The 20,594-nt window shown below is 45.8% G+C and overlaps 1 protein-coding gene across 2 annotated transcripts in view; it reads left to right on the plus strand.

Annotated features, from left to right (window-relative positions):
• The first annotated feature begins 2,199 nt into the window (after positions 1 to 2,199).
• The window catches only part of LOC147425324 (beta-galactosidase), a 79,399-nt gene continuing 61,004 nt past the window's right edge, over positions 2,200 to 20,594 (plus strand). For both annotated transcript variants that reach the window (XM_086500350.1, XM_086500351.1), the window contains exon 1: positions 2,200 to 2,356. In XM_086500350.1, the coding sequence (XP_086356476.1) occupies positions 2,268 to 2,356 (89 nt within the window). In that variant the 5' untranslated portion in view covers positions 2,200 to 2,267. The remainder of the gene's footprint in view (positions 2,357 to 20,594) is intronic.

Genomic DNA, 20,594 nt, shown 5'->3' on the forward strand with positions numbered 1-20,594 from the left:
TTCTTGGGTTTGGTTGTTTTTGAGCCACACTTTATAGGCTTTCGAGAGAGCATCTAATGGATCATTAACCTTTTTGACCAATACTAATCCTCCTGAACTAAGACTTTGATTTCTTCTCTGTAGATGGTTCTTCCGGAGATTGAGATGTCTGCGTAAGAAAAGGTGCAACCCTTTCCTCATGTTGTCTTATCTTCTCTTTGGTTTGGGTAAGCTCCTTAGCTAGGGGTTTTTGCTCTCATTCCCTACGTGCTTTTATCCTAGCCTTTCTAGCTTTCCAACTTTTTTTGTTTGCTCTTTGTTTTTTGACTAGGTGCATCGGTCTTTGGCTCATCCATCTCTAGACTCACATTCGTTTTCGTTTTCTCTATCTTTGGGTTCTCATCAGCTTCCTTTTAAGCTTGTGCTCTTGTAGCTACTTGAACTAGTACGGCGTTTTTGTTTTCCAAGCTACTAGGTAACTGATCGATTCTTGAGACATTTTTTGTGATCTTTATGACTCGATTTGGATTTTTTGGATAGTCGGGAATGATGCCACATTCAAGACAATAGGCATTTACTTGTGTGATCTTCGTCTAAGGACATTGTTTGACCAAGTGTTTATCACGGCTTTTGTGACACTCTGGTTGAGGAGCCTCTCTTTCATTTTGTCTTGGCTGTAAACACGCTCTAACCTAGTTAAGCCTCTATTCACAATGAACCTCAATTTCGTTTCGTCCATCTCATACCTTCTTTGTTCACGTTGAAATGCAGAAGGTGAAGGTTGTACCTCCCTCATCACTCCATGTGTTTCTCTTGTCTTCTGTCGCTTTGAAGGGCAGTACCCACTTTGGATGTTATAGTACATTGTAGTTGGTATTAGTTGTTTATTAGATGTTTCCATCATCAGTGTGTATCTCATATCTATAGGCATTCTAGCACCTGGCAGTGGAGGTTGTTGTCCTAAGACAGGTTGTGGCCTTGAAACTCCTACTCGACTTGGCACATTCCCCATAATGTATCTAGGTGGAGTAGGTGCCACTAGAATAGGTTGTACATACCTCTCTATAGCATATTCCATGCTATAGTAGCAGTCTTCCCTCATATGGTTTGTCCATTTCCTCTCAATTTTGCACCACTTAGGCTCCCTCGGATCAAAATTTACAAGAGGAATTAACCTCTTGACCATTTCATCGATAAAATTTTCTTGATCGATAGGTGGCATTGGTTTTGCAATGGACTCACTCATCTGTGAATCATTGTGCTGAAAGGATGTGTCATCCTCTTGACTCTTACAATCACTTTCTTTATTCCTCACAGTTATCCACCGGATAAAGAGCTTCTTTTATCAATTTGTTTAGCGTCAGGCTCCTTATCATATGCAAATCCTTCTGAAGACCCGCATGTTTCATTCCTAGGATATAGATCAGCATCAACCGTGCATTTGTAGGTACAGCTCTTGGAATCTGTGAATTTGTGAGACCGTATTGTGAGCTATACCTTTTTGCAAGAATTCTTCAATGAATTCCTCAAAAAGCTCGTCTAGAGTCTCAAAATTCCGTCTTTCCACTACGTCAAACCATGTAGTCGCGTCATCTTCCAACATCAGTCCAAATCTTGGAAACTGTGTCGCAAAATTCAAAACTTCCTCTGATCTAATCACTCTTCTAAAAGCCGCTACGTGATCTCTCGGATCTTTATCTTCAGAGTATTTTTTGTTTACCCATTTTTGGACTTGGGAGAATCTAACTCGTCGATTGTCTACAAGTTTAATCATAGACTCTCCCAATTCTGCTCTCGCTTCAGGCCTTCTACTATGGCTCACTTCTCTGATGGTGATGGGACGCCCGAGCTCTGCCCATATGTGGTTGCAGGTTTCTATTCTGAGTTTGCTTTTGGATTATCTTTGTTTATGTACGATCTTGTTTGTGAAGGATGAATCTGGTGGCAACATATTTATTCCTTGTGGCTCTTAGGCAGGATCTCTTTTGATGGGTGGCTCCCTTAAGAGTCGATGTAATCGGGATGTGGGTAGAGGGTATGTTGCTACTGATGGTCTTTGTATTCGAAGTATGTTTTGGGTGCCACCTGTCTTTGTAACTTTTCTAGTTTTGGTAAATATATCTTACTCACAATTGTGAGTTTTGCAAAAAAAGAAAAAAGAAAAAAAAAGAGAGGAATTTTCAAGTCTTTCTCAGGCCACAGATTTTCTATAAAAAGCTTTTCTAATTATGTGCACTTAGAAAGGAGAGCTCCTGCAAGGGTGGCGGGCTGCGGCTGGTGTAGCCAGGATGGGGATGCTGCTGAGCGCCGAGAAACCCCCTCCAGTGGTGTTAGTTCCCCCTCTTTTCCATCGCCCTGAACTTGCATGGCGCTATCGGTACTCTCTCTCTCTCTCTCTCTCTCTCTCTCTCCCCACACCCACACACACACACACACACACACACACACACACACACACACACTGTGTAAGATATCTTTTTAAACTGGTAAAAGGATGTTGAGTGAAAATCGAGAACTAATGACTTGGATGCATGTCCACCGAATCAAATTATCTGCATGCCATTCAAACGTTGTAGGTTTGAACTTTGGAGGTTATGTTGCTATCTTGTAATCAACCAAGCTGCTAATCTTATAAAGCTAATTTCTCATTAATGCAATTCCGTAATTGAGAGACTAAGCTATGAGCATTTATGATGTGTCATACAGTTGATGATGGGAGCATTGGGACGGGAATGCTTCTTGGTACTTTAGCATCACAAGTTCTCTTGGTCGTTTCATCCACAACACTTACTTAGACCGGAATCTACTCATAGCTATAGCTTAAAGAAATATGAATTATTAGAAAAATATGGATCCATAAGTAAGAGAGTTTTCTGGGTGCGTCATCGGAAGGATGACATAGAGCATCATAGAAAAAAACCAATTTTGAGACATCCAAGTGCGGATGTTCCTAGTGCATCATTCCAAAGAAATGACGAGAGTAGTGTGAATAGGAGGAATATTTGATTGGCGACCAGGAACGAATACTTCTTATGCGTCACTTTGTATGGGTGACTAGAGCATCGAAAAGAAGTACTCGGCCATCCGGAACGGACATCTCTGATGGGTCATAGGATGGGTGATAGAGCATCACTAAGGAGTTGTCTCAATAGCTTTGAGGAAATGTGGTTGCTTTCTAAGTTGCTTTTTGGTTACGTCCCGGAAAAGCAAGTGCTTCTTCGTAAAGGATTATATGTCAGTATTGCACATGTGCATGAGATTCCATCCGAGGACTCCTAGATTGTGTGTGTGTAAGCATAAATACCCTAGTGTAACAGACTTTGGACACCCCAAGTCTAGAATCTGGCACGACACACGAAAGAGAAATTGAAAACCACTTAAATAAATTTCATCACAATTGAGAGAGATGACACGGGCCGACGTAGTTCCGTGCCTTGGCACCCCTTTCAGTATTTTATATTAATTTCTGGTAAAGTACAATGTCTGAAGGTCCTCTCTTTGCTTAGTGCCCCAAGCCAATCTCTGAGGGAGAGAGGCCCTGGCAATTCTTATAAAGGCACTGGGCCCAAAAGCAATACATGAAAAGCTTCAAGTGCGTAAATGGCGCCACAAATCGCGAAAATCCGTACATTGTGCCATGTCAGCAGTCAATGTAATTTGGGGGGCGCTATACAGTTTGCCATATCAGCATTTTCTACGTAGTCCTAGGTCCTTGCTTTATTTTAACTTCCTTGTGTCCCTTGGCCCCATCGGACGGGACCCCAAAAGTTGGAACAACTTAATTCATTTAGCCTGCCAGTTTTCATTGGGGTTTGTCCGGGTGGACATGCCACATCATCACTTTGTGACATACGCCCCTCTTGAAAGATTTGTAATCGCCCTCGATTACGCCTGCAAAATCAAACTTAAGCCAAAAACCAATTCAGTAGACACTGACTCTAAGTACTGATGCATTAGACAACACATATCCAGCACTTGCACAAAGATGGCAGTCATTGAACTTTCAAATCACATTCACATCACTACTTATGTCGAGATCTTGGATGAAAATCATGATCAATCGGCAACGTATTTAGCAATCACATCTAGATCTGTCATTGATCTCCAAAAAAGGTCTCGATTGACTAAATCTTGTTACTATCATGTCTCTCCAGAAACCAAGACCGAAATGCTGCAGTCATTTCGTCTTTCAAACATGCACTCAAACACTATTCACATGAAAGAGCACATGTAACAGATTCATTTCGGGAATTCCTAGTTCGAAGTACTTCTTTCATAAAGTCATACAACAAAATACTATCAGTCCATTAGTATCCCTGAAATCCAAAGGAAAATCAGTGACTTTATTCCATCTAGGTAATCTGTGACAAAGGAGCGGAATAACTCCCCTCTTGTGCAATCCCGTCTGCACCAAATTCAACTTTGTTGATCTTCGTGATCTATCGGAATGGTCGAAGCTAGACAGGCCTCAAAGTAAAGTTCCAGTATCCAAGGAGGATCTGTTAGGTCCTTCCGATCCACTTCGCATTCAATGCCGGATAGTTCTTGACTTTAACTAAGAACCGCCGTATCACTTTACCTTTCACTTTCCTTTCCTTGTGAGAACGAGAATCTCCTCGCTCTCTTCCACTTCAGGTTGCTCCTTAGGCTCCCTGTCCATTGGCACCTCACCTTTGAAAGGTTTCAACACTCACATGATAAGCATTGTGAATCTTCCTAGTATCTGGCAGCTTCAATCTGAAGGATACATCATTGATCTTATCTTGAATCTGGAAAGAGCCATAGTATCTCATACTCAGTTTTGGGAAAAGCTGCTCCTTTCCCTTTCGTTATCGTAGGCGTGCCTCCATAAACCGTACGAGCGTCCAATCATCTTCCTTCAGCTGCAAGTCGCGGTGATGCATGCTTGCTGCCTTCTTATGCCGTGCTTGGGACTACCTCAAATGGTGCCTTCCCCGTCAATGAATGACTTGTATTGTTGTAGGCAAACTCCACCAAGGGCAAATACTTTTCCCACTGAGGCTTCTGATCCGAAATGTAAGATGGCAAAGCCAACACTGGCCCCGTTGTCAACTTTTCCTTGAGAGTGTGAAAGGTTGCAATCTTTGACGGTCCCCAAGTAAAAGGAACCCCTTTCTGAGTCAACACATGCAAAGGAGAAGCTATCTCTAAAATTTTTCGGATGAACCGCCTGTAATATGAGCACAAACCGAAAAAGCTTCGAACTTCATGAACATTCTTCAAATCAGGCCAATCACGAATGGTTTCAACTTTGGACGGATCCATCTTTACACCTTTTGCTGAGACGATGTGTCCCAAAAAGTGCATCTTTGGTAAAAAAACTCGCTCTACTACAAATCTATGTTGTCGCAGTCCCTGGAAAACCTATAACAGATGGTGTTTGTGCTCTGCCTCACTCTTGGAGAAGACGATGATGTCGTCGAAGAGATGCCCACAAATGATGGGTACTTTCTGAATTTCCTATCCACCATGCGGTTGAATGTAGCCGGAGCATTCGTGAGACCAAAAAGCATCACCAAATACTCGTACGAACCAAAAGTCGTCCTGAAAGCTGTCTTGTAGACATCCCCAAGAGCAATTTGAATCTGATGATAACCACTCTTCAGATCAATTCTGCTAAAGCAAGTAGAACCCTGCAGTCTGTCTAGTATATCATCGATCCTCGGAATAGGGAATTTGTTCTTGATGGTGATTTTATTGAGAGCTCTATAGTCAATGCACATTTTCCAAAATCCATCTTTCTTTAAAACCAACAACACAGGCGAACAGAATGGTGAAGTACTAGGCTGGTTGTCAGGTGCAACGGAAGTGTTTAAGGATTTAGCTCGGATCTAGTACTCAGCACAAACACAAGGGACACTTTACTTCACTTGAAGGAAGTGAGTTGAACTGAAAGAAAGAGAGGGACAAGAGACGACACAGGGATGTTGGGTCCCAACCCTCAAGGGCTCCCTTGCTCTATTGCCAAAGCAAGTACTTTATTCTTGCACAAATGTCTGAGATGCTGATGCTAATGGGTACTGATGCTACTGATGCTGGGCACTGCTGGTTTTTTGTTGAAGTCGATGACGATGACGATGACGACGACGACGATGATGTCGACGACGACGTCAAGATCCAAATTGCTAATGGCTGAAAACTGGAAACGCTAGGTATTTCTGCTAGAGATCTGCAACTGCGGTGGTATTGCGGTGAGGATTTACAACCGTCAATGCATGCGAAGCTGAAATGAAAAAACGCTAGCTGATCTGGGCTGAATCTGCAAAGCGCTAGCTGCTTTGGGCTGAAAACAGAAACACTAGGCTGATCTGCTACTGATGGTCGATGTGGCGAGGATCTGCAACCGGGAAGGGTGCAGTACGGCGAGGTTTAGGGCTGATCTGAAAACGCTGGTTTTATGAGCTGAAAACGCTGGTCTTATGATGCTGAAAACGTTGGGCTGATCCTGGAGAAAACGCTAGAAAAGCCTGAGGTACTGCCGTCGAGTGCCTGCCTCCTTGTGTCTCTACCTTCATCTCCCTTCAACTGGCGCCCCTTGCCCTGCTTATATAGCCAAAAAGTGTTGGACCGAGCAAGCTCCCTTCAGCCCCCACAATTCTGACAAATAAATAAGTGACTTGTAAAATAAATGACTTATTAGAGGTGGTTCACATGCTGTAGCAAAATTGGGTTCACATGGTGAAAAATGCTCATGCTGTGCAAGAGAGGGTATGCAACTGTGACCGGCTTGGACATGCACATCCTGCTAGAGGCTCACAAGGGTGCCTTGCTCAGTTCTAAGGTATTGGATCATGCTAGATTGGTAGAACATGTTCACATAGCGCAAGTGAAGTGCGCACGTGACATTGGATGAGACCCTTCGCAAGAAGTTCTTTTACCTGGTTAATTATTTCTTCATTTTGGGCTCGGCTAACTCGATAAGGTGGCCGGTTCAGGGGTGTACTACCGGGAATCAAGTCAATCGTGACACATCTTCAAAACGTGAAGGAGGTAACTCGCCTGGTAAGCCTTCAGAAAAACAGTCAGCCTAAGCTTGTAGAAAATCTTGTCGTTCCCTTTCGAGGTCTGAAATATTTGCATAGTTACATGGGACGGCGGGTCGGGGTCGAGGACAGGACGGCAAAAGTCAGGAAACAGGGACGAGGGTCGGAACGACAAAAAAAAAGAGAGTTTTTTTGGCATTTTTTGACCTACACACATGCCACACACATAGAGCATCTTTTTGACCACAAATTTACACTAAATAGACAAAAGAGCGGCGCAAATGTGTTAATAAAACATCGATGGATACAAAATGAAAAATGAATGCCACAAGGGCTCAAAAAGGACTCAGGACAAGCCTCAAGGATAACAAAAAGTACGAAGGGCTATGTAGTAGGTAGACTCTAGACTCGAGAGTGATCAATGATCATCAAACTCAAGAAGTGCTCGCCTGCTGAATCTCCATATTATCGTTGTAGTCGAGGTCGTCAGCGACATATGAGGCCTCGCGAGGCTCGCATTGAGGCTCGAAGTCCTCCTCTAGCTCCTCCAAAAGTGTATCGGCCATAGATGGATTCTCTTGTGCCATCTCCCACTCAGTGAAGGGATCTGCCTTGTGTGTGACGCTCTTGGCAAGCATGCGCAAGTTAGCGCTCAGAAACACCAAATCATCGGCCCTCTGGACCCCAAGGCGATTCCTCTTCTTAGAGGCAATGTGGCCATACACACTCCATAGTTGCTCCAAGCAACTAGTGGTACATGCTTGGCTAAGGACACGAACCGCAAAGCGCTGCAAATGTGGGCCATCTCCTCCATAGTCCTCCCACCACAAAACCGAGCCAATCTTGTTGCGATCAACCTGTGCATCTACACATCCATAGGAGCCCTTCTTTTTCTTGTAGTTGAGTAGCTCGTCTCTAATCTTGCGTCTAGTGTCACTGCTAGGCTCAAGGCACTCCAATGCAAGCCGCCATCCTTTGCTCACCTCCTTGTCGGTCTCTTGACGCCTTCCCTGAAACTCAGGGTCAAGCACATAAGCTGCCGCATGAAGTGGAGAGAAGTATCCATTCCACCTCGACTCACACATGCCATGAATCTCCGCATACTGAACAGGGTTAGGCACAAGCTTCTCAAGTGTCTCTATCATCCGATCCATGGCTTCGTAGACTTTGCCGATGCATGGCTGCAAGCCATCCACAACTCGAAGTAGGTGTAGAATAGGCTTGACCATGGCGTCAAGAGTCTTCACCTCCTCCCACCAAGCGGGGTCGTCGTCCCATTCTTAGCATTTCAATCCTGTTGCTGATTAGACTCCGGCATGGCCTGGAACTCATCACTGAGAAAGAGGCCCCTTAAGGCTCCGCAACATGTAGACAAGCGGCCTAGCATAAGCCAATTAAATGCAAATCTTGTCTCTGAATATTTGAGCAAGGACAAGTGGCTCCTCTTTGAGAACTCATGGCGCACTTTTTGATGGTTGAGCACAAAGGAGACAATTCAAGAGGCGTCACCAATGGTGGGTGAAATCCATGACAAGTTCCCTATGTCCTTGAGGAGGTTATTGAGGCAATGCGCCATGCAAAATGTGACATGGATGCTGGGATACATGCCCTCAATGATAGCCCCAACTGCCCTATTTGACACCTCTCCATCTGCAACCATACAAAGAACATTCTTCGGGCCGGTGATCTCTATGGTGCTTGTCCACTCCGCAACAAGCATCTCCGTGGCCTTGCCACTGTCGGATGCATCATGTGACTCCACAAAGTACATCTCCCCTGAGAGTAGGCCACCGCTTCGTGGATGGACCGCTTGCGGGTGTCGCTCCATCCATCTACAAGGAGAGAAACGCCTTTGGTCTCCCACAAATCCTTTGTTGCTTGGGCCGCTTGCTCCACGGCAAGCTTCTCTTTGTCAAAGAGGGTGGTGCGAAGCCTCTCGGATGAAGGTGGCACATAAGAGGAGCCATATTCCCCTATTTTGTAACCATGGTTCGAAAGTATGGAGACCTATCCACACAAAATAGAGCATGTTGTGCTATTATGGAGAGTCGAGAGTCGAAACCCCATAATGAATACAAAATGGGAGATTGCAATGTGCATATGCCAAGGGAAACTCATTGCGAAGCATGGAAGGCAATGTGGTCGTGGAAGAAGAATTGGGCAACCGACCTATCCACCTCTTTCTTCAATTTAGGATTCCAATTTTCGTTGAGGGTGCTTTGGCGATACGCAAAGGAAGAGGACGGTGTAGATGCATTTGTCTTGAACGCTTGAGAGATGTCGTCAAGGTTGGCTTCCCTTTGCTCTCGCGGTGTCGCCGTGGTGGAGGGATCAACGGTAACAAAACGGCCCCTCTTGGCCGCTTCCGCGACCTCATACACCGCGAAGAAGCTCCAACCTCTTTTTTTTTTTTGTGGAGAAAAAGATCCTTCTATTAGTTAATGAAACTGTCCATAGGGTGCTCCAACCCCTTCTCGAGAGATACTCAAGGGCAAAACTTCTCCTCGTGACCGGGTTCATGAAGAAGATAGGCTCGCACTTTGTTTGCACCGCCCGTTCTCTTGTACGGGCATAGCTTGCACGTCCATGGTCTTGCACCGCCACCTTTACCACGCTGCTAGAGTCGACTTCATCCCACCACGACCATGTTTGCACGGCGGGCCTCCTTCGAGAAGAGCCGGCTTGAGAAGTGGAGTTAGCTTGAGATGACATGATGGTGGAGAGATAGAGCTAATAGCTTAGAGGAGAGCTTGTGTGGAGAGAGAGTAGAGGAGAGCTTCAAAGTTGAGAGGGTAGCATAGGGAGAGTGGGTAGAGAGACTCAAGGGTAGATCTTGAGCGCTTGTAGGTAGACCGTAGACGGCATAGAGTGTAGAGAGTAGACGGTAGACCGTAGAGAGGAGAAGATGAGGCCCAAGGGTGCTTTTAAGGGCCAAACCCCCCCCCCCCCCCCCAAGAAGTGAACGTTGTGTCACGTGACACATCTAACCCTATTTGCACATGGACAAGCTACAGCATGATCAGGGTTTAGTTCAGTCAAGTCAATCTAGAATAGGAAGTGATCTCGCACTTTTGTGAGTCTGTTCGCAGACCGTGCATGACCATACACTTAGATTAGATGCATATCCTCGTGTTGCACACGGCATGATCATCAGCATTACCATCAGAATCCATCAGGAGCATTTTCCAGCGCATTAAAACCTATTTTCCCTATTTTTGACATTTTCACTTATTATTTTTAAGTGACTTTTGTTGGAAAGTAGGTAGGGCAATTTTGCTAAGTTGTATAAATAGAAACCTAGCGATAGCACTTTCTGGCAGAAGAGGTAGCATGAGCATTGCTCACAGGCAACTTCTCAGCAGGACCCCAAGCTCTCTAGCGTTTTTGCATCACAGTAGAAGAGCTAGCGTTTTTGGACAAGAACCGAGATCAGCCAGCATTTTTGTATCTACATCAGCCTGGCGACAGCAGAGGAGGATTCAGCCCTAGCGTTAGCAGTTGCATCAACAGATCCCTAGCAGATTTTCCATCAAGATCATTTTCAGCCCTAGCGTTTTTGCATCAGCGTGGCAGTCCAGCGTTTTTGCAGATCTTCGCGACCGAATCCCCACAAGCATAAGCGTTTTCAGTTTTCAGCAGTTAGCACTTGCAGTAGAAGTCCCGAACCTCGCAGATCTCACCTTCCCGCAACAGATCCTCGCCACACGATCAGATCCAGCACATTTTGCAGTTTCAGCCCGGAAAACGCAGATTTCAGCATCTGCGTTTTCAGCACGTCGTCCTCGCATCGTCGTCATCGACATCGTCACCGACAGAGTCAGAATTCAACAGATAAAGATTTGCAGATTTCAGCCATTAGCGTTTTCAGATTTCAGCCCGTCTCGTCGTCGTCCTCATCGTCGGCAAGTCCAAGCATTGTAGAGATTTGTGCAATCAATAGTAGAACGCTCTCGCATAGAGAGTGGAGCCTTCGAAGGAGGGTTTGACAACATTCTGGTGTCGTATGCTCTTCTCTATCTCTTAGTTTCAACACCTTCATTCACAATGTTCATCCACTTTGTTTGTGTCCATTGCACTCTCTCACTAAAGGACGGAAGGCTCTCCCTTTCATAAGTAAAAGGAACCCTTGAGCACAGTTCGGAGCACTCATCTTGAGCAAAGTTCAACATTCACTTCCGCTGCACCTTGCCCATGGGTTTTTGAAGAGTGACAGGAAACCCAAGAAAGAAGGGCTTCTCTGTGCGCTATTGGAACCACACCCATGGCAGTTGATGAGTTAGGGGTATCTATCCCATATCTCTCATACTAGACGAGGTTCAAGACGGGGATTTTGCCAGAAAATCCTCTAGCCAAGAAGAGATAATTATCCCAGATTCTCCTACCCAAAATTGGAACCTGTTCTAGAGGTGGTACCTATGCCGGACTTACCCGTTTTAGCTCCCGAAGTATCAGTTCTTAAGCTTATTCGGAGAAACAATTACTTTCTCTTAAGCAGTTGGCATGACTGGATCACAAGATGGCGACGGCAATATTATGCCTGAGGACCCGATAGCAATTCTCAAAAAGCAGATGGCAGCAATTTCAACAAGCCTCACATCGATTCAAACTCGCTTGGATCAAATGCAGACGCAAAACACTTCTTGGAATCATCCTACAACTTCTCGGACGACTAATGCTGCTTCTCCGCCATCTTCTTTTGAAGCTTCAGTGGTCGACAAGGAAGAACCACTCAAACCAAAGGCTTCGGAACTCAAAATTTTCTCACCCAAAGCATGGTTTCTCAGAGACAACTAGACACAAAGTACCTTCATGCGAGTAACAAAAGTCTCAACATGAATATTCTTGGAAATGTTACAGTTCTAAGCAACCAACTTCTTATTGGAATCATCAGCAACAAAAGAAGCAACATGAAGCTTCCAAAGGATCATCAACCATATTAAGATGGGCTTACTTAGTGGCACATATATCTGACCCTAGTCGAGTACTCGGTCGTGAATGCCGCGACGCTGGACAAGTTCTCCCTCGCGAGCCATGCCCTACATTTAAGTCTTTCTTGTCTGACGGTGGTAAAGTTGAAAATTTATTGATCCTTTCATTGTGCAAGAGGATTCTTCAGAGGTCTAAGAGGCAACAACTTCATCGACCTCCCCCTTCTCAATTGGAAGCCTTAATACCCGTTGAGAAAGCTGAAGATTCAAACGATTCTGGTTCTTGTGCGACAACCAACAAGCACATAACCCCTTCTTTGGCCGTGATTTAGGCAGAAAAACTCGCCTCGTCCGCCCTTGCAGAATAAAGTCTTTTTCTCTGAACAGATACCAAATGGAGTGGTGAATGACAATTTTCAAACTTGAAGAGGCCAGTCCTTATGTTCAACGGTATAAAGGATAAATCGAATGCAGACTCTTGCAACACGACTTCAGTTGTCACAATTGAATCTTTGGATCCCTTCAAGAGGATTTTACTGTCCCAGACAAACCAATGGAATACCTTACAGATCTCCAACCAGTGGTCATCACTCAACAAAAAACTCATGTCAGTTTACCAATAATTTCTCTCGAAGCAGATAAAGATTCAATCTTTTCTTTGACAAAGCTCGAAGTTACAAATGACTTTGATAAAAGCACTAATCAAGTTGCAGATGTGATACTTATACTTTTGACAAAGAAGAGACAAGTTGCAGATATAATCAATTTTCAATTTGGCAAAATAGTTATGGTCAATAACAGTGCCATGACATGGGAGTTGACAGTTACAGCTTTGGATACAGAAGCAAGCAGAAATACATTTTCCTTCTCCTGGGTTTCATTTTAAATGGGAGGGAATGTCACGATTGTGACATATTCTTTGTCTTGGTATTACCTTTTTGCTTGATTCTTTTGCAAATACCAGATCCGAGGCTCCCGATTCTCCAAAGGATGCATCTCTTCGTCCAAGAGTTGCACCTGTTCGGCGAATAGCCATGCCTCTTCAACGAATGGCTGCACCTTTACGCCAAAGGGTCACGACTCTACAGCAGAAGGACATGACTATTGGCCTAGAGTCATGTCTCTTGACCTATGGTCATGTCTTTTCATCGTCTCTTCAATTTCTTTATAAGAGCACCCTTGTAACACATTCATTCAATCATCAAACACAGAGTCTTCTGAGTCTTGTGTCTGAGTCAAGTTCAAGTTTCTTAAGTCTTAATCATGAGTTTAAGTACTTAATTAAGGATTAGTAACTAGAATCCTTACAATAGTCGCATGCAGTCATGTCCCTCAATGAACGTAGACTAGCCTTTACTCCAAGCATAGGTGACTGTCCATCTGCTATCGAGCTCGTCCTTCCTTTCCCCAAAGCTGTCATCAATTAGCAAGTCGTGCACTGCTTTTAATCCGAAATCCTCCTCTTCTTGCTTTGTTGCTCGCTTAGATGTTCAAAACGCTACGCTGAAGTTTCAACGTTACATTTTTTTTATAAAGCTGCTCGTCCCACTTCTTTTAACAACTTGCTATGCTCTAATCTTCTTTCCCCGTCTTTGTAGCGTGATCACACCCCATAAGTAACTAGCTTGCCCTCCGCTCCTAAAAACTGCTCGTCAACTCGTTGCTGCTTGCCCTCCTTGCTACTTCACACACTGTTTGTGATGAGGTAGAAGCGGGTTTGAAGCTTTGCTTTTGGGCGATGGTGAGCTGAGTTCTTCATGAGCTCAGATCACTCGAACAAAAAGCGCTCAATCTCTGTGAACGCCCCTTTAAACTGCTCATATTCTGCTTAAACCGCCATACTGCCTTTTTCCGTGCAGATGAAGCCAAATCAACTCGTGCTACTCTTCGAAAAAAAAGGTGCCCTTTATTGGCTCTCCTGCTCCGAAGCTATGCTCGTTTCTTTATTGTAGATGCTGCTTCACCTCTGCTTGGCGATCTTAGAACTTCGCATCCAAATGGGTTTGTCTTTGTTCACGATATGGTAGGTGTAGTATTTCTCCACTTTTGTCTTTGTGGCTTCCTTATCCTCTGTAGCTGCCGCTTCAAAAGTCGTTTTTTTACAGCTGACGGCGTTCTCCTTGTTCACCAACTTGCCGTCCCTCTTTCGGTTGCCGCATGTCGCCCACCTCGCGTTAACTCATTGAAGCTACTCGTCCCCTTACGGCCAACACTGCCCTTTTGCAGATCAACCGATGTTTCTTTTGTTTTTTTGTTTTTTTTTCCCCCTAAAGTCCTGCACGTCATCTCCTCCTTCAACTTGCTCGCTCTATATCTTCCTCTGCTCGGCCGTTGCACGTGCTCGTCGGCTATCGAGACTCCACCGTGCGTTGCTTTATGCTACTCCTCGCCCTTTTTTACTACGCTGCAGTTGTGCCTCAATCTCCCCTTGTCGGCTCCTATCTGCAGGTAGCACGCCTCTCCTCCCTTGCGACTACAGAAGCGGTCGTGCGCCAAGGACCGCTCACCTCCCTGCAACAGTGCTGTACTCCTCTCCTCCTCGTGTCACAAAGTGATGACGTGGATACGGACAACAGAAACCCTAATTTCTGCCAGAAACCCTAAAATTCATGCCAACCCTAATTTCTGCCAGAAACCCTAATTTCCGGAAATCGCGGAGGCGATTTAATTTTTTTTATAAAAAATAAAAAAATAAAAAAATAATGAGCGACGCAAATCCTAGCTTTTTGCTACTCAAGGATTTTGGATGAGAAAAAGAGAGTTGAATTGCTTTATTTTAATTCTCATTGAGAGAGAGAGAGAATTTGCTTCTGCTTTCAAGCTTTTGGGGCTCTGCTTTTGGGCATCCCTTGTAACCTTTAAATTAGTGGTGAGGGCCTAACTTCTCAGAGCATCTGGACACAGAGTCTGAGAGTGAAACCCTAACCGCTCTTTGTACTTTGACATTGATTTAATACATAAAGAAATACCGAAAGGGGCGCCAGTCTTTGGGGCCAATATCTCTAGGCACGGAACTCCGCCGTGCCAGTGCAAATATATTGTGATCTGTGAATTGTTTTGAAGTGGTTTATTTGGTGCTGTCGCGATTGATTCTTGACTTGGGAGTGTCCAAGTCTGTTACAGTGGTATCAGAGCACGGCCGATTTCCCTTCTATGGGAAATTTGATCCCCAAATTTTTTTCCGCGGCACCTATGGCTTCACGCAAGGATTAGTCGACTCCCTGTGCATCTGGAGATGCGGGCAGGGATCACAACGAAGATTCAGACAGAGAGTATGGCCCGCCTCGGCCTACTCAGGCGGAGGAAAGAGAGATGACGCGTCGTCAATTGATTGGCGATGCAACGAAGATGATGCTCAATTTTGCGAAGGACCCAAAATTTGCAAAATATATGAGCGAGGCTTCTTTTCAGGAAGTGCATGAGCAGTGGCAGAAAACCAGTACACCACCCCCGAAACCCACTCTCAAGAAACTTTCTGCTCCCAATAAATATTCAGAGAAGGAATTAGAAGAGGTGGTTGATGCACGGGTCGCCCAGCTTTTTGACGCGCAATAGAAAGCCAAAAAGCACGGCAAAAAGCAGAAGAAAAGCACTGACTTCTCGGGATATTTGGGTCGTCAGTCAACTTTTGATAAGGCAAAGAAACAGAAGAAGTGTGTTTGATTTGAAGGAGTACCCAATTCTTCTTCTTCTTCTTCTGACAGTTCTTCTAGCTCTTCAGATTCGAGCGAAGAAGACAGAAAAGGTAAAAAGCGAAGCAAGAAACAAAGCTTTGGAAAGGGCAAGAAAAAGGCAAAGAAGGCTACATCTCGCCCAGAGAATGACAGTTCTACTGAGGACTCGTCTACAGACAACTCAGATTCGGATGACGGAAACTTCTATGCGAACAAGAAGAATTTTTAGAAAGCCAACCAGTATGACTTTTTCGAAGATAAAAGCAAGAAAGTCAGAGAGTTTAAAAAAGGTAGCCACTCGATCAAGTTTGATACTTTTTCAGGATACTCAGATGCTTCAAAGGCTTTGTCTTTTATACAACAGTTTGACATTGCTTTCGCGGGAGGACGCTATTCAGAGCACTCCAAGATTCGGAGAGCTACCTCTTATCTTAAGGGGAATGCTCGTACTTGGTGGTCCACGCTTCTTTTAAACAAGACTGTGCGAGTTAAATGGCTGAAATTTAAGAAGCTTTTTATTTCTTCTTGGTTGACGCAAGAATATGAACAAGATATACGAGCTGCTTGGACCATCTTCGGATGACCAAGAAAGATACAATCCATGCTTACTGTGAAAGATTTTGGAGCTCTTTTCTACCCGCCTCTTCATTCAAGAAGATCTCGTTCAGAGAGCAGATTTAGGGGTTCACCTTGGGTTTACCTACAGAGATCCGAGATCACTGCTTGGAACAGAAGTCAGCTTCTATTTAGGAGTTGATGAGTCATGCGAAGCGGGGCTTTGCCATTCACTCTGGCAGTCTAACCTACCCCACAGATGAGGCCATGACACAACGAGCCGAACAGACTTCTGGGAATGAAAGTAGAAAGAAAAAGAGCAACCCAGAGAAAAAGGATGCACGACCCAAGCTTACTCCTAAGGAGAGAGCTCGCTTCATCAGAGAGGGGAAGTGCTTTGGATGCGGGGAACATGGACATATCTCCGTGAAGTACCCTAAAAAGGCATAGAAAGAACAGAATGAAGACGATGATAGGCCTGAGAGTTCGAGAGCAGCTGAGGAACGTGGCAGAAAAGGCAGATAGAAAAGCAGAACTGGTACCACATGGCGTGGGATCTGCACCGAATCTAATGAATGAAAGTACAAACTTTGCCGCTTTTGGGGCAAAGTGAAGGACCAAGAAGCTCTTTTGAAGGAGCCAAGGCCAACTTCTTTTCGCTTGGAATTGGCGGCTCGATTTGGAATTACGCCCGACAGACTGACGCCACAGGCGGAGGTAGTCGACTGGTACCCGGATGGGATGTTGCCATTACACCGAGCATTGGAAAACTTCGTTTGCAATGACAGGGGTGTTTAGGGCACGTGAGTGACGTTCTACTCAGGATCCCTTGGTACCACAAGAACTACGCCGTGGTTGACAACCGGGCCGAGAAAGCGACTTTGATAAATGAAGGGCTTAGAGATTGTACTTGATGAACTTCAGTTCTTACTCATTCTTTTGGGAGAGAACTGAATGATGGATAAAGGTTGAATATGTTTTGACCTGATCAAAAGAACGCCAAGATTTTTCTCCACACTCATGCCGATTGCTTTTCAGAGGGCCTGAAGATCAAACCATTGATCTGATACCTGGAAACACGCCACCGAACCGGCCACCTTACCGTGTGAGCCGAGTACAGAATGAAAAGATTATGAACCCAATGAAAGACCTCTTGGAAAAGGGTCTTGTCCAGCATAGTACTTCACCGTATTGCTCTCCATTGTTGTTGGATTTGAAGAAAGACGGATCTTGGAGAATGTGCATCGATTATAGCGCTCTCAATAAAATCACCATCAAGAACAGATTTCCGATTCCTAGGATCGATGATATACTCGACAGGTTACAGGGATCCTCGTGCTTTAGCAGGATTGACTTGAAGAGTGGATATCATCAAATCCGAATCGCGCCGGGAGACGTCTACAAGACAGCCTTTCGAACGACTTTTGGGTTATTTGAGTTTTTGGTGATTCCTTTTGGCTTAACCAATGCTCCTGCGACATTTAACCGGATGATGGACAGGATTTTTCAAGAGGACAGGCTATCTGTTGGCACTTTCTTTGATGATATCATTGTTTTCTCTAAGAATGAAGCAGAACACAGAGATCATATGCTTCAGAGATACAATTTTTTTGGGACACTTTGTCTCAGCAACAACAAGAGTGCAAATGGATCCGGCCAAGATAGACACTATCCGTGATTGGCCCGATTTGAAGAATGTCCATGAAGTTAGAAGCTTCTTGGGACTGTGTTGTAGAAGAATAGGAGAGAGCTTTTCTGGAGAAGGTGATCGCGAAGATGGGGAACCTGATGAAGGAATGGGTGATGTGATATGTGGGGGTATAGGTGATGAGGTTGAAGGATTTCTACAAGGTGTCAAAGGTTGTCTTCTGTGATAGTACTTCAGAGGGCTCAGTAGTGGGCTTTGACGCTCAACTGACCTCCTTGTATGTGTCATGCAGTGACCTCCAATCCAACCAAGCTTTGGGCAAGAGAACCTTGAACTGGCTGAAGACTGGTCTAGACTCTACTAGACCAGACGAGTGACTAGACTAGTTGGACCAGGGACGAGGGACGAGGAGGACTAGACCAGGGTCGAGGGGTCTAGACCAGAGACGAGGCAAGTTGGACCAGGGCGAGAGGGGACCAGGCCAGTAAGGCGAGAGACTAGACCAGCTAGATTAAGCTATCAAGGGTGAAACTGGACCAGACCAACAGGCTGCACAGGCGAAGCGAAGAAACCAGCTACTCAACAGAGTGAGACTTCAGTTGAGGTCCCACCGTGATCGCCAAAATGAGAGCACCTATAGCGCGGATAATGTGTCGTGCTCTCTACAGTGTGGGTGTCCCCCAGTGCAATGTGCGTGACAATCTCACTCAACAAACAGAAACTCTCTCGACAGAATGAAATACAAGAAACAATGGATAATAACAGAGACACCGCAGTAGACCAGAACAGGTGGACTCGACTAACTCAAAGGACCATGTACAGACTCTGGAGTGGCAGCACACTCAGCTCCAGCCCAAGACTCACAGGTACAAAATAGGGTGTCGAGGCTCAGATGTGCATGGATGGTGTAGCAGTGCTCTGTGTAAGTCTCTCTAGACGACTACGTGCAAGATAAGATGGAACTGTCCCAAATCGACTACTGATATGTACAACCATAGGAGCCACCAACGGCCCATAAATGTCCAGCCAGCTAAGTCTATCTCCAAACTGAGTGGTGGTGGTGACTTGGCCACGACGTCCACTAGACCACCGTAGGTACCCTGCCACGTGTCACTCCCAGCCAAAGGGTCCGTCCAGTGTGAACCAGACCAACTGTAGCTAACTGTCCAACTGCCTGTCCTGTGAAGTGACATTGTAGCAGGCTACATACACACTGCTCTCTCTCTCTCTCCCCTACGTGCAGTTATGTGATGCCCCACAACAGGGCTCTTCATTTGACTAATGTACAACTGTGTGGTTTCATGCTTTTGTGCTGAGGCAAGAGCCTCCTTGAGCAGGAATAGGGGTAGCTAACTGCTACTCCAAAGCCGGCACCGGTGAGGGTCATAACCTCACCGTACAGGTGCGTTTTCAGCGCTATGTATGCGCTGTAAATTGACTGTTTACTAATGGACGGTAGTGCCACCTTGGACCATGGTGAAGAAAGGCCCAGGGCGCTAGAGTCGAAGGAAAGGCTCTCTACGCTCCCGCATGCGGTCGGAGCTGCCCTGGAGTCTCTCGAACTGTCCCCTGAGAGTATGAATCAGCTCTAGCCAAAGATCTCGAACTGTCTCTGCTGGTGGTACAGGGCGAATCTCGAAGATGCGGAAGTAGCGGGCCTGCTAGATGGACCAGTGTCAGGCCGCAGATGAGCTCCCAACACTCCTCTCTCTCACTACACCACTCCTGTGGAGTAAGATCTGTAGTAGCCTAGAGTGTAAGTCGACCCCCCTGGATCACTATCATCATGTTGGTGGAGGATAGCTCAAACCGTAGTGCCGGGTCCGTGAGAGTGGACCAAGAAGCTGCCCCCCAAGTGTACTGTCATGCTGCGGAAAAAGCTAGCATCAGCCGAAGGACACAAAGCCAAACCTGCTGTGCCATAGGACAGTCCCAAAGACAATGACACTGACTCTCCACATGATGGCCACAAGCTGCGCATGCTGCCAGAGACCATTATGTACAAGCCGGCTCCCCACTGCTGTAGCTCCATGTGCAACCAACCACTGGAACAAAGTGACTCGCCGCGGCTGTTTGGCGTCCCACAACCTCGCCCTAAAAGCTGACAAGAACTCAGCTGTGAGACCCTCCTCCTGCCAATGAGGTGCTGCAGCAGGACGAGCCTCTCTCCGTGCTGCCAGTATGTGACGTCCTGATCGAACAGTGTACTGAAAGAAAGGGACACCTGGATGGTCGGCTGAGGCGAAAGGGTCCCGCCAAAACCACTCTCCAAGATCCCACTGCACTCGTGTTAGTGGACAGCTCTCCCAAGCCCATAGCCTCCAGTGGCCAGTCTCAAGAGCCGCTGGGTCAAGATCTATGACACAAGTCCTCCCACAGATGCCCACAACTCGGATCCTTTGAAAACAACACTCTGCAACTTGTGGGGCCTCAACTGAAACTCTATGTAAATGACCCTCACCCTGTAGCTCAAAAAACAGGGAGGGTACAATCTCTGAGCAAGCCCAAACTGCGATGAGGACCTCCATTCGCGTGAAGTTCCCCATCCATCTGGGCGCTGTTGACTCGAGAGGTGTGAACCACTCAATTGGTACTACCTCTGTGATGTCTTGACACAGGCTCTGCACCCCTCTCATGCCCTGTAGCTGGATGCTCTGAAGCTCCTCTGACAAGCCTGAGAATTGCAGCCAGTCACCTAAGGTGCGTGCTGGACCCTCTGCCATGGGACCCCAAGAAACATGAGGCCTACTACCAACCAAGTGGCCTCTCTGAGTGCTAACCATGGGTTTCCAAACAAGGGGCTGTC

This window comes from Adiantum capillus-veneris, chromosome 25 (assembly GCF_014529385.1).
Source record: "Adiantum capillus-veneris isolate H3 chromosome 25, ASM1452938v2, whole genome shotgun sequence".
Lineage (NCBI taxonomy): Eukaryota > Viridiplantae > Streptophyta > Polypodiopsida > Polypodiales > Pteridaceae > Adiantum > Adiantum capillus-veneris.